Source organism: Anas platyrhynchos, chromosome 2 (genome assembly GCF_047663525.1).
Source record: "Anas platyrhynchos isolate ZD024472 breed Pekin duck chromosome 2, IASCAAS_PekinDuck_T2T, whole genome shotgun sequence".
Classification (NCBI taxonomy): domain Eukaryota; kingdom Metazoa; phylum Chordata; class Aves; order Anseriformes; family Anatidae; genus Anas; species Anas platyrhynchos.
The window spans coordinates 141,156,109-141,170,853 of record NC_092588.1 but is presented as its reverse complement, the minus strand read 5'-3'; the positions used below and the strand labels follow the sequence as shown (position 1 = coordinate 141,170,853).

Genomic DNA, 14,745 nt, shown 5'->3' with positions numbered 1-14,745 from the left:
GGTAGACAGATTTATGTTTTTGCTTGAATTCTTTTGTGTTTTAAAACCTTGCTGTTTTTATTTCATATTTAATACCCTTTCTGGAATGACAAGCGTGTAATAGCAAATAAACCTCCAAAATACCACTAAGACATAGTAAAAGCGCCCCCACTAGTGTTGTGCTGCCAAGCTGGCAAACCTTGGACCACAGGCCATAAATCACAGGCCCACAAGCCGCAGGCATCCCACGGCGTACCCCAGCAGGCAGGAGGCATGGGGATATGCTTCAGGGAGGGTGGTGGGATTTATGGGGCTCCACCAACCACGGCTGCCTTGGGTTGGCACCCTGCCTCCAGACCAACACCACCATGCTGCCCACTTACTGCTTCACTTACTGCTCCACGGCTAGGGGTGGGGGCTGAGCACCAGCCATGCAAACAGCCCTCAAACGGGATGCATTCGAGAAATGTTCAGGCAGCAGAGGAGCCCCCAGCTCCTCAATGTAGCAGACCTAAGCTGTGAGCAAAAGAGGGACAAGAGAAGGTTAGGGACAAATAACTGGGCAAAATGCTGGATAATCCTCCAGTCTGTATCTCTAGATTATGCCACAGACGTGGTCCAGCTGTGAAAATATTTCACCGCATGTCACTTTTATATTAATTTCTTAATAATAAATAAATGCTGCTGGCACAGCTGCAGGCACCAGGCTCACCAGTGCGTGTCCCATGCCCCAACTCCCAGCATGCCAGCCTCGCCACCACCAAGGGGCACATCTGTATCTCAAAGCAGGAACAAGCACTACCGACAAATGGAGCCCAAATCAACAACATTCAGAATCTCTGTCCTTTATTCTTCATTCACTGTGGAGCCTTTGTAGGCTTCAGTTTGGTTTTCAATGAAGCAACTGTTTCGAGAAAATGAGAAAAAAGAGATGGAGGAAAGGAGAAAGTCCAAGGGGCGGAGGAGGTCTGAGAGCAGAAATAGAAGTGCAATCCAAGAAAAATCTATCTTTTTTTTTTGCTCCGGTTGCTTCTTGATTTCCCAGAAAAACCAAAAGCAGCTGTTCTAATTTACTGTTCCCACAGTAGTGTTTAGTGTGCCTTGATCTATTTCCTGATGTGATTCCCATTTTTTCCTCTCATTTACTGATTTGTGATATTTCATTCCTTTTATAATATAGACAGGAAAAAGTGACAGCTGAGCCGTTTTTCATCATGTTAAAAATAATTTTCAGGACAATGTTCCTACTAGCCATGTTCTTCTCCAACAGAGAATCATCTACTCCTCAAAATGAGTACTGCCTAGTTGCTGACCAAGCCTTCTGGAACTACCTGGGTTTAGGTTTACTAAAAACAAAAACAGGAAAAAAAATCCTAAAAAGATAAAAGCCCATTCTATTTACAGAAATATTTTCTAGCACAGTGATTGTTGATCAATATTCACATCCACTTCTTTGTGCTCTGCAGCTCTGACTACATTTCACACATTCTTTCAAAATCTTTATTAATTTAACAGAGAAAAAGTAGGCCAGAAGGAATTTTGGTATTGAGGGCATTTCTCCTGAAGTCACACAGGATCTGAAGTAGCCATGATTATGCATCACAGGAGTTTGTTTTGTTTGTTTGTTTAAAATTAAAAAGCAATAAAAATGGTACAGAGAAAAAATATTTGAAAAAACTTAACTGCTGCTTTAACATTTTCCCCATATTATAATTCTCGCCGAAGTCCCAACTCCAACTCTTTTTCCTCTTTTGAAAGCTGGTGTACACCAAGGGTTCATTTTAAAAGGAAACACCCACTGAGGTTACCTATACCTGCCTCATTTTGCACTATGTTGTCTGTTTGTTCATGACTCGACTCCACTAAATGACCTGAGCACCACTGGCAGTGCTGCATGCTGCTCCTTGTGCCTCACCAGACATTTTAAAGAAGTTGATAAATAATGTTTTCATCCCCAAAACTCAAAGGCCAAATAATCTCTAGATAACTCAGGAATGGCACAGTACATGGCTGAAACCAGAAGAGAGATGCAATACAGAATCCCAATGATATGCAGAGGTTAAGTGATGCTACTGACCTCATCTGAGCTGTCAACAGCAATGGGAAATGCATTGGCAGCTTCCTAGCAGGTTCCTGGGCCCTCCTGATAACCAAGAAGCAGCAGGAATATTTCAGCCCCAGAGGAAGGTGAAAGGCTTAGGAGTAAAAACACAAACAAACAGAAAACCCACAGAGATGCTGGTGTTCAGACAAAATTGGGAGGGAGCTCTGAGAGTGAACAAAAAGAGGTTTATCCTTTTGCTAGGGAGAGACATACTGCAGAGGACTGGCTGTACGGAACTGGATGTGTCCTATTTCCCTGAAAATGGCCCTGGGCAAGAGGGCAAAAACACCTCAGTAGAAAAACGCAGAAATGAAGAACTGGTCACAGAGTCAAGTACCTGACATGTGATGTTACATAAAATCAGATCAGCCTGGTGTGGACAGAGGGCTCCTGACATGACAACACACTCTCAGAGATTTCAACCTTGTAGATCCCCAGAAAATGTCAATTGATCATCACCTGGTGGAGAGTGAACAGAGAAAACATTCTCACAGCAATGAGAAACTTCTCTGTCCTGATACAGGGTTCAGCATCCATATCCTGGGACTAAGGGGATGGACTTCAGCTTCAGATGATGGAAAAGTCCTGTATGTTTCCCTAGTCACACTCCCCACTGCTAAAAATGTATTCTTCAATAGTTCTCAGTGGAAGAATTAGCCATCATCCCTTTTGAGTTCACAAAGGACCAACATTTTTCCTCGTCTATTCTAGACAAATGTAAACATCGTGCTTGGAGGGAGCAACCAGGTGGTCAGAGTCTGAGATAGCTTGGTAGCTAATAATGAGCAGAGATGAAGAAACCAAACAGTCCCTCAAGACACTACCCCAGCAGAGAACTGGTGTTATTAAAAGACAATGCTCCTTTCTTCCGCAGGGATTCCTGTAAGTCCTTCTGAGAAAAAGAGGATAAATGAAGAATACATCTTGGCAGCTCTTGGCAGAGTGGCACAAATCAAAACCCAGATGGATGAGACTCTTCCCTGCTTCTCAGGCTACTTGTGGTGGGCAGCTTTTATCTAAAGGCACACCTACCTTGAAAATGGATGTAGATTCATTGCCTAAGGAAGAGCTTAATACACAGGGGCTCATCACAAGGCATCAGAGATTTATGGTATTAATATTGCCCAGGTGATTCCCTGTCTGCGGTGAGCACTGAGCCCAGCCTCTAAGGACAGCAAGAGAGTTAGATGCTCTCTTTATCAGGATTTTGATGGAAGACAGAATTTTTATAGCTTGGGAAGGAGGGAGTGGAACTAATATATCACAGAAGATAAATGTATGCGGCCAATTAAAATAGATATCTAGATGTTCTCACCAAAAAAATGGTACTAGGGCAGTAGAACTGAGGTTCTAGTAAGTTGTAGGATCTGCTCCAACATGGAAAAGGTGAGGAGGAGCATGTGGCCATTTTTTAAGGCTGTGTCCAGCATTTCAGGATCCAGGAGTTTTTAAGAGCTACATCTTGGCATTCCTAATAACACAGAAGAAGGTAAAAAGGGTCATGGTGTACTCATTTGTACAGACCATCTGCCTCTCTCAGGACCTTGCAGTGTTCAGAAGAAGCATTTTGCAGATTTTATTAAAAAATAGGAAGATAGCTGCACAGATAGGGAAATGTGCTCAGTGCCAAGTCCCTTGACTTGCCAGGTCTGAGATGAAGTCCAGACTGACCAAGAAACTATGTTCACATATACATTTTTAATTTTTTTCTTAATATTTTTTAAACAGAGTGGAGCTAAAAGATCAGCAAATTGAGCATTTGCTCAGGATGCAGTTTCCTCCCACACAATAGCATCACCTTATGTGAACAACTTCAAAACAAGCATCCCACCACAGGATAGGCCAATTCAGTCATACCAGGAAGGAAGGATGAACAAAAGGAAAGAATAAAAATTAATGAAGAGGAGGAAAGGGATGACAGAAGTGCCATACAACTAGGATTTTCCCTCTTGATTAACCTTTAAAGAAAAGTGAAAGCAGAAGAAACTACACACAGAAACAGATGCACACAAAGAACAAGGAGAGCAAGCAGTCCCTACACCAACACACTGGCAAATGCAAATTCTGTAAAGCAAAAGAGTTCTGACTCATTCAAATGACTGATGGGAACTGAAAATCATACATTGGGTACTTCTGTTCTGCTTAGACACACGAGCAAAAGAAACGCAGGTTGCAAGTGTCTTAGGCATGCTGTCAAGAAAAGCCCATTTCCAAGTAGGGCACTTGTAATACAGACATCTGATGCAAATAGATGTGCAGAGATAAGGACTCAGAAGGAGAACCAGGAACACATGCACTTTCTTTTCCTGCAGGAAAAGTAATAGATTTGAAAAGCAAATGTGAAAAAACCTCTCTGAACACACAAATTTGGTAAGTGATGAGCATCTAACGCAACTAATCAGACACATGTGCTGATTATCCATAGCAGCAATGATAACAACAGTAAATAGCAATAAATAAACACAAGATTCCCTTCAAAATCCTCATCCTCACATGGTTCTCCAAGTACTAGTCTGGGAGCAGTGTAGGGGAGGGAGAGACATAGTAGTGCCAGGGTCATGAAGCTTGAGCTGTTCAATGTCCCTTATTCCCAGCTCCCCATCCACTGCAATTGGCTCCATTTCAGCTCCTAAAAAACACTGGACTGGAATGGAGCTGGAGGAAAACTCCATCACAGCACTGGGAATCCAGGAACATAGAGCAAAGGTTGGGAGTGCTGCTACTGCTCCATTCTGCTACATAACCATTTCAATTTTTCTATTAGGTTGCCCAAAATGGTCTAGTTTAGTTTGATATTACCAAGCAAGTTTTAACCAAATAACAGTACAAGCAAGAATCAACCTGCAGAGAATGCCAGTGGTAGCTGGATGTGAATCAACTGACCCCAAAAAAGCTATTGCTGGAAGGTGCTCACAATTAAGAGCACCATTAAAAACAACTAAAAGGCAGACATATATTTTTTTTAATCTCTGGAAAAAAACAACAACAACAACATATTTTTAAAAAATATTCAAGGTTGGAGTGACACTGACCAGATTTAAAAGGAGAGACACCACTTCAAAGTTTTTCTGTCTCCCAGCTTGAGTTAATAGCGAACCCCTAAATAGCAGGCCACTTGCAAGTCCTAAGCCTACTAAAAAGAATTGTACTTTGGATCAAAGAAGGTGTCTGGCACAGACTCAGATCCTGGCCCTCAGAACTGCAGTCATACCACTACGGTGAATTTAAACCCTATCTATAGGCAGCCAATTTAATGAATGCAAAGCATGAAGAACAGAAACAACTTCAAACAGCTGAGCGAACAGCAGTGGTTTGGCCTCAAAATCCTGGTGACAAGGTAACTCTGTAGTGAGGCCTGAAGGTGAGAAGAACAGGGGGTTGCTGCCACTGCACTGCTTAGAGGCAAATAGAAGTGCAGTCCCTCCAGGCACACAGAGAGCAACCCTGGTCCTGAACACAATCCCCTGGATAGGACACGATCAGAAGTTAAAATGACTGTTACCAAGAAGACGGGAAAAGAAGAGACAACAACTGGTTAACAGCATGACTTTGGAGGGTCATTTCCTAAGAATGAGACTATTTTTCAACATCAGCAGCATCTTTCCCCATTATGTCAGACACTGACAATGGTTGTCAATCACTGCATAATTGAGCTGATACTTACTAAAGCAAGTACAGTAGTAGACCGAAAACGCAAGTATTTGGCCGCAGGGAATTCAAAGAATCAAAATGCATTCTTGTCAGAGTCTAAATTAAATCCAAAGGGCAACAGTCCATCAGTAATCTGCAAGTTTCCTAAACCAAAGGTCTGAAGAACCAACCCAGCATCAGCCTGTGTTATCTACATAAATCAGGATAATTTCTTCGCAGCTCAGCCTGGCATATTCAGGCTCCAGGCTATCCAAGAGTGCAGCTGGACTGTTCTTAGCTCTATAAAAATAAAAGATAGTATTTCTTTGATTGAGAAATGCATCTCTTTCCTTCCCATACATACAACGAAAGCAAGCCATCAGATACCAATTGGCACTTTAACTGTCCTCACCTCTGACATTTAGCCCAGACAGATAAATTCCTAAAGATTCCCCACAGACCCACGGGGGCTTCTCACTAGGGCTATTAGTAGAAGGATCCAGAAGTCCACAGTTCTGTCTAACAGATGGTAACAATCCATAAACCAACAATCACTGACACAAATATCTAGATTTATTCACAAGGATGAGAATCATAAGCAATGTTTGCTGTGGCCCAGCAAGGCTCCCTAGCAAACGTACTGATCTATACACTGATAAAACCACAAAGATTGGCCCAATTCCAATTCAAGGACTGAAAATGACCAAATACCTTTCTTACAGGGTCAAACAGGAGGTTCCAGGTACCCACTACACCTTTATTTTGCAAAAGGAAAATGATTCAACTAGTATATTGTAAAAGAGAGGAATTATTCCAAAAAAGGTAGCATTACCTAAGAAATTTTAGGAACACATGGCAGATGTGATGGGAGTCAGGATGTGTGAAGGAAATCAACATTGTTCATGGCAGAGAAGACAATTATTTTCTGGAAATATGTTGCTTTTAAGAGAAGGGAGCAAGAGGACATTCCAGTTGGACCTCCTCTACACTTCCTTACCTACCCCAGTGCTTTTCTTTTGTATTAAAAAATGCCTTGAGGAGGGGGCAGCTCACCATCCTAGTGAACATCTCCAGCTCCTACCAATTCATCCAACCCACAGCCACCTCTCCAGAGGAATACTTCTCAAGCACATTAGAAATAAATGTAAATGCATGTGAAACCATCTTCAGCCAGCAGATCTTTTCCCGACATACTCTAAGCCAAGAGAACACAGTAAAATGCACAGAAAGAGGCTGATGAAAGCAGTCCACATTACCGGGTCTGCCCCATCTCCCAGGAAGACCTGTGCAAACACAAGAGACATGTCCATACCAAGGACAAGGTGTCACACTTACCCAGCTCCCTACAAGGGAGCGCCATGCTCCAGCGGGGCGGCCGGGGATCTCTGCCATGGGGCATGCCGGGGCATCGCAGCACTGTGGCTTCAGAAAACCTAAAACAGGGAAAAAAAAAAAAAAGAAAAAAAAAGAAAAAGGATTTGAGAGCCAAAGTGCCAAAGCCCCTTTCGAAACCAGCAGATGCATCCTTCCAGGCAGCTGCAGCATTGCCTCAGCTTTAAATGCTGCACGCAACATATCATCAAGGTTGACTAACCAAAAAATTGTTTGTTAAAATGCAATTAAAACTGGACGTATAAGTAATTTAGCAGCTACACACACCAGAAAACATCACAAGAGTCTCAAAACCAAACATTTCTAACCCCGTAATGGTGTCCTGCAACAGCTGTTAGCAAACAGACGGTCAGACTTTTATAGCATCAGCTGTCCTTCAGTGTTTGGCCACAAGGCTGAGTTAACATATGCCTGAAGAAACAGTGAACTTTTGTCATTTGCAGTAGTATTTTTCAGCTTTGCTTTACCAAAATCTATTTCCAAGATTCATCCATTTGCAAGTTACTTCTAGCCATTTCAAATAAGACATTATATCTAAAAGCAAAAGGCCAAAATGAATACTGCCTAATGACTGAAAATGTTGGTAACAGTATGAGTTGAACAATTAATTATGTAGTTAATGCAAGTTAGGTTCATGGTGATGGTACCTTGAAAAAACAAGCATTTTCAAGAGTGCACCAAATAATCTGAATCTACCAAAGTCTCAGTTATAACTATGCAATTTGCCCTTTAACTCACATCTGACAATGGTTTAAGTGACATTTCCCATAGGCCATATTCACAAAGTTTTGCAGGTTGATAATCACAGTGTATTTTCTCTCAAAACTTCAAAACAAAAACATTTTTTTTAAGAACACTGTTTAGCAGTGGGGAATCACCAGTTCTGAGCTGGCCACATCTGAAAACCACTGGCTGCATTAGCGAGACTCCAACTATCCAAAGAGAAAGCAAAAGGCAGAAGCCCAGAGCCTCCTTGCTTCCATTTCCCAGCAAGATGGAGCAGCAATGGGAGGATGTATCAGCATTGCCAGACACCCATGCCAGGACACACAAGTGGCATTGCTCAGAACAAGCCCAGACAATCCATTAACCAAAACCACAGGCTCACATCTAGAACTCACAGGGCTAATGTCCTTGAATGCACACGGGTCAGAAATAGCAGCCAGAGAGATTGCTGGTTTTATTTCTTCCAAATTGAGAATGACAACATTGCTTATTTAAACATGAATGCAGTCCATACAATCACAACTGACAAAATCAAAATCCTTTGCTGTACTTGAAGAAATTAGGTTAATTTTCCACTGCAAGTTTCAGAGAGATTACTGATAAAAAATAAAATAATAATAATAATAAAAATCATACAGAATATTCTTTACCCAAAGATTACTCCAGTTTGAAGAATGATCTGTGTTCTTCTCATACAAAACAGAAGAGGCTGAATTGCTTGAACACAAAAGATAACTCGAATTCAACCACAGAATTGTGCCCAGCAACTCTGTAATAATTGCATACAGAACATAAACATGCTTTGTTGAGAACTCATAATATCTAATCAGCTATAATTGTAAATTTATTCTCCATTTGTAAATTACCAAGGGATCTAACTAAAGAACAGGGGATGTAAAATAATATCCTAGCTGGGATATTTTATTAACACGTAAACCTCTACCCACCCCTCTCCTAATGCCTGCAAGGCTATTCTGCTGCTGAAATTCTTTTAATTGTTAGCTTCTCTTTGAAGGTATTTCAACTATAATGCGAGCAAAGCTCTAATGAATTCTCAGTGCTGTACTATTTTTCCAAACAGTTTCTATATCATCTACAAATTTGGATGTTGAGATATAGTTTTTCTGCCCACACACATTTCTGTTTCTGAGGAATGTCAATATTTTCACCAAGTGACATGCCTGGAAGTTTCTAAACTAACTAACTAAATACTTCCTATGGGTTTGTTATTTTATTGCTTGAACTTGTTTTGGTGCTTAGCCCATCTTTCTCCTCTCCACCTGCCCAGCTCAAGCAGCCCTGCTAAGCCATGCAGCTCCCCCAGTGAGCACAGCTTCTGGAGAACAGGATCCAGCTACCCAATGCAGTTAAGGTCTCTCCTCTGCAAGGCTCCTCCCTTGGACAAGCACATTTGCTAACTCACATCCCCTTCCAAACTCATCTCTAACTCCTGTTTTTACCCCCATTCTGAACTCCCAAACCACGTCCAATAACCGCACCAAAGCCTGGGCATAGCGGGTACTGCAGCAGAAAGCAGACAGCAGTCACCTCACACTTGAAGCATACAGAAAATACAGCTATTCAGGGACACTTCCAACAATGTCCCATATCATGCCTTCCCCATGACAGCATCTGATGATGTTGTGCCAGTGCTTAAGGTTTCACATGGCAAGGACACGTCAGTAAGGGCTCATGCAGAGCACAGCACAGCACAGGCCTTCCTCTCTCAGCCCGGCAGCAATGGGCAGACGTTTCAGCAAAGAAAAACCTTTGTCACCTGGGTCTGTATGCTGAGCAGCCCAAACCCAAATATAGTTTATAGGGGGAACAATGAAAGAATAGAAGCAAGAGATACTGGCCTGCCTTATAAATGGATGTTGTAGGTTTGGGAGGGTTTTGTTTGTTTGTTTTTTAAGGTTATCATAAATAAGCTTAGTCGAGGCCAGCAGTCAAGTGAACCAATACCCCACTTACACCAGCCCTATTGCAAGAGCCACACCAAACTCACTGAATATACAAAGGCAAAGGAGGAGAAAAGTGAGGGATTTGCCCTATTCCTCTGCATCCTGACTAATCAACTTAGGGAAGGGACAATAATATTTATTAATGAATTAAGTCGTAATTAGCAGTCTTGTTGACCAGGTATTCACCTTGTGTCCTAACAAAAAAAAAAAAAAAAAAAAAAAAAAAAAAAAGTTTCTTTTTCTTACAACCTGAAAATGTTATGACAAAATGGAAGAAAAGGAAGGAAGGAAGTGTCACTTTTCTGAAAATAACAACTGACAATTTTATACAATAAGGAAATGCTATTTTATAGTAACAAGTGCAATATCAGCAATACAGTAAAGTTACCATATTAACACTGACAGAGATTATCTCTGTTCTCCATTAATCTGCATTCTTTACAGATGGTTATTTATGAAAATTAAGCATGAAGCTGAAAGGTTATCTATGGCCATATTAGCAAACATCTGCTTATGATTCTGATTTCATGTTTGCATGCTATTCTTGGAAAAGCATGCATTTTCGAGAAGTACCAGATGTGACCGAGTGTTCTTAATCGTAAAATATTCATTTTAGAAAGATAAAAGTTCATTGAAAGAGCAAGGCCAGGAAAGAAATCATATTCTCTGAACACAACCACAGTGCTTGCTTTTTACCCCTATTGCCACTGCATACTCCAGGGGAAAAGCATTTCTGAAGAGGAAAAAAAGCAGTTTATTTAGCGTGCCACTACAGATGATTACTCTTCATTTTTAAATATGAAACATTGAAAGGAATAAACATGAACTCAGTTTCAACTTTAAAGCAGTACATTGCATGAGGTGAATCATCTATTTGCCTTCCTGCTGTGGGATTTGCACAGGAGCCTGCAGCCTCAGGTGTCGGGAGGTCGAGCAGCACACAACCTTCAGCAAGGTGACTTTTGGGACCTTGACTTCCTCCCAGGTGACTTCACCAAGATCCCGTGCTTCCCGCAACAAGGGAAAAAAGGTTAATTTGGGGCTGGGAAGGTGCTGCAGGCCACAAGCTCTCGAGGGGAGCTATATGAGGAAACTGACTCAGATTGAACAATTGGTTTAATTCATTTGGAGCCTCACTATGGTTAACCTAGTTCCTAAAAAAGTTGCTGATCCTTCAAAATATTTGTTCTTTACATTTGACAGCCATGCTCTTCAAGCAAATAATACTCTTAATCCAAAATAAAATCGTAGATAATGGTCAACATGATTTCACTTTGTATTATAATACAAATATGTATGTAATCATATAGTTCCATATATACACATAGAGAGATGAGTACATATACACATACATATATATATGTTCTGTTTATAAACTATCACAGACTCCTTTCTTGGCTGAGACAGCACTTCTGAAATTAAAGGAAAAAGTGTAATAATAAAATGTCAGATTGAGGGATTATGAGGATGGCCACCAACATTTATTGCCCTGATTTGGAGACTTTCTTACCAAGCAGTATTTTAAATAAGTGGTTCTGAATAACAACAACAACAACAACAACAACAACAAAAAAAAAAACCACCTTGGCTACAACCCAAGCACCACCCCCCGGTGGTTCTGAATGCTTCTGCTGGCTTTGAAAGTTCTTCTGGTGAAGCCCTCATGCAAAACTCTGTGTCACACTTCACTTGCATTCCTTGTAAGTTTTCAAGGAACATAATAGCACATAAAGATTCAAGGGCATTTACTGAAGTAGCCCAGCTTTCCCATATACTACATCGCAGTAGAATGTTGTGCTCCCAACCGTATCTGCAGTCTGCAGTTCTTCTAGCATTTTTTTTTTTTTTAATTATTTCATAGATTTAATTTAATCCCAGGCTGGCTAAATGACAACTCTCCTAACATTTAAAGTGAAACTACAGGTGACAATCGCAGATGTGCATTATTAATTGACACTGTGCATACATCCTTCTATGTGATGAACACTGATTATCACAAATCCTGAGTATTAAAAAAAAATCATAATTTATGTCTTTACCTATGAAAAAGGAGTTTGATCTGGAAGGCTACTGTTTCTCAGAATATCAATTTAGATCCTTTTCATGTTCTAATGGTTTGGGACATTCACTGAATACATGATTCATATTTGAAGATTTCTCCATTAGAGAAAAATATTTCTTCAACAAGTAAAATTCTCATATTATATGGCTCCTTGTGCTGGAGCTTCAAGACTACAAAGACAATAAGCCTCACAGTAAGACTGAGTTAAATTCTGTATTCTGAATCTCCACTGTCATTTTTTAAATTAAACTATTCATATGGAAAATACACATTGCCACATTTTCAATTTATAATACAAGTATTTTTATTACTCTCACTGTGTATTTGATTCCCATCTAAAATATTCGCCTTCAAGTTCATACGGAATCCAGAAACTTTTCCTCTTGAATATTTATCAAGCTATTTTTAATACTGCTTCTCCTACCCAACTAACACACCTTTGGTAGGAAACAGAGATCCTAACAACCTCATCGGTTCTTAGATCATAGAACTTCTTGATGTGGTCAACAACTATATGCATTAGAGACACAAGTTTCATTTCAAATAGGAAAATCAGGAAACTAAAGTGTGCCTGAGATGCTGGCTTGTTGATATATCAAGAAAACAAAGGATAATAGAAATATACTTATTTTAGACCTATTGGGATTTCTTCATTGAAAATATTGACAGATTTCTGAATCATGTTCAAAAAAAGGAACATCATGTTCCTCACATCATGTTGCTTTTCTAACACAAGTCAGAAAAACAATGATAAAATAAATAAATTATCAAATTAAATTACATTCTAAGTGTTAAAGCTTCTTCATGCACTTCAGAAGTCATGAGCCACCCTGCTCTTCTTTGGCTCAGAGATGCTTTTTCATGTTTTGCTTTTCACTCTCTTATCCGATCAGTTCACACATGGTTTTAGGACTCAGTTGAAGGCTCACAGAAGGCTGCATGCCATCCTCCAGGTAGAAACGGGGAAGGCACAGGTTGGATCATGGCAGGGAGGAGGGAGGCAGAGCCCCAGCATGCTCATCGAGCCCCTACGCACCCCGGCCACCACCTCCTGCCCTTCTCTTCCCAGCAATGGGATGGGATTTCAGTTTGGGCCTGCTGCCGGCTTTTAACATTTGGGACCTAGAGAAGATTTATCCCCACCACCACAATGAGTAGGACAAAAATTAATAATAATAATAATACTTATTTCCCTCCACTTCCCTGAAGCACAAGAACTTGCATAGGGGGCAAATGATACTGAAGTCTGCCACTGCATACACCAGAGGCAGGCTGGAGAAGGGGACTCCACTGAGGGAGGAGTCACACCATGTTAAGGTATGCAGAATTTAACTAATTGAACTAAACAGCTCACTGTAAACTGGGAAGAGCCCATTTCACCTCCCATCCTCCAGACAGGCTGAGATGGTGCCACAGGAGATGCAGTTTGTGCCTTAACCCACCCATGCAGGAAAGCAACCACTCGAGGGCTTTTCCTAGGACAAACAGCAGCAATGATGTGGGGAAATCTAGAAACACATAGCAGCAGCAGAGAAAAGGCAGAGAAACAGAAACACCAGAAGTCATCTATTTAATGCAAAAGCACAATCAGATCTGAAATCCTTCCAAGTCTCTTCAGCAATGATGCGTGCTTTTGGAAACAGAAGTAGCTCTGAGCATACTTTCTGCTTGAAATGAATTCCTCCAAATGGAAGAGTAGAGCAGAAGGACTTGATTTTTGGATACATGAAGGCATCCATATGCTGTTCCTTGCACACCTCTGCACACTTGACATCTTTTCAGGCGTAAGCCGAGGGACCCAATGCTGCAGGCAGATGATCAAGTCACACTCACGCACAAGTGCTACATTAGCTTCTGTGCACAAGAGCATCTGCATTTATCTAGGGTGCCTTGGAATCAAAAATCTGGTCAAAAAAAGTGTTGTTTTCAACAATCGGATAAGCTATGAAGCTACTATAAACTCACGTAGTTTATGTCTCTGCTCTTCTTTAAATTTTTTCAGAATAAAGGAGTAACATAAATTAACTTCTCTTGCAGAAGAAAGCAAAACAAAAAGTTATACAAGCACAAGAACTGGGGTTCCCTTTTCTGGGGTGGGGTGGGGAACAGTGTATGAAAACTTTCTTCCGTTCAGGATCATCTGACTGACATAATCTACTAGAGAAGGGAAAGGATAAATGAGACTAGTGTTTTAAATATTTACACCACTCTACTTCGTATCTTTGTAACTTAATAATCTTCAGCTTACTCAGTGCCCTTTACAGATATTTGTTCAGAATTTTTAAAATGTCAACCATAAAAATAAAGCTAGTAAGAAAAAGTAAAAATTTTCTCATTCATTAGAAGTTGCCAGCGACTCCAGAAATCTGCTACATGCTGGCATAAGAAAGAGGCTCTTGTTCTGGCCCTCACAATGCCTCGTGTAACCTTTCAAACTGGTGGACGCATAAAACAGCATTGATCCCAGCGCCCCGAGAAACAAGGCGCCGCAAATAAGAGCTAAGCCACAGATGTTGTGCAAAGGACAAATCCTGTCTTCTGTGCGCAGCCTGAGCCAAGAGCAGGCGGGCAAGGGGAACTGCAGGGGAAGGGGGCTGCCACCCGGGTCCCCCCAAGGCCCCTCCCGGTACCCCCCAAGCCACCTCGCCCCAGCGCCGAGCTCCCTCCGGTGGCTGCAGAGGAGCAGCAGCAGCAGCCTCAGCCACTCGCATCCCTCAGGCACAAATCTCGAGCAGTAGATGCTGAACTCCTCCCTGGGCCGCACATCTCATGCCCCAGCTTCTTTTCCATCTGCCGCTTCTCTTCTAAATCCCCCCGCAAATGCGAGCAGGATTTGCTCTTTCGCAGGAAAAAAAAGTTAAAACAATTTGATGCTGCTCTGGATGCTA

At 41.3% G+C, this 14,745-nt stretch overlaps 1 protein-coding gene across 2 annotated transcripts in view; it reads right to left on the bottom strand.

Moving 5' to 3' along the window:
* The window catches only part of KIAA1217 (KIAA1217 ortholog), a 370,266-nt gene that overhangs the window by 346,300 nt on the left and 9,221 nt on the right, over positions 1-14,745 (bottom strand). Inside the window, exon 2 of one of the 2 annotated variants that reach the window (XM_038174595.2) lies at positions 7,049-7,146. The exons of the other annotated variant lie outside the window; for it this stretch is intronic. Coding sequence (XP_038030523.2) covers positions 7,049-7,112 — 64 coding nt within the window. The 5' untranslated portion in view covers positions 7,113-7,146. The remainder of the gene's footprint in view (positions 1-7,048; positions 7,147-14,745) is intronic. 2 annotated transcript variants of the gene reach the window in all.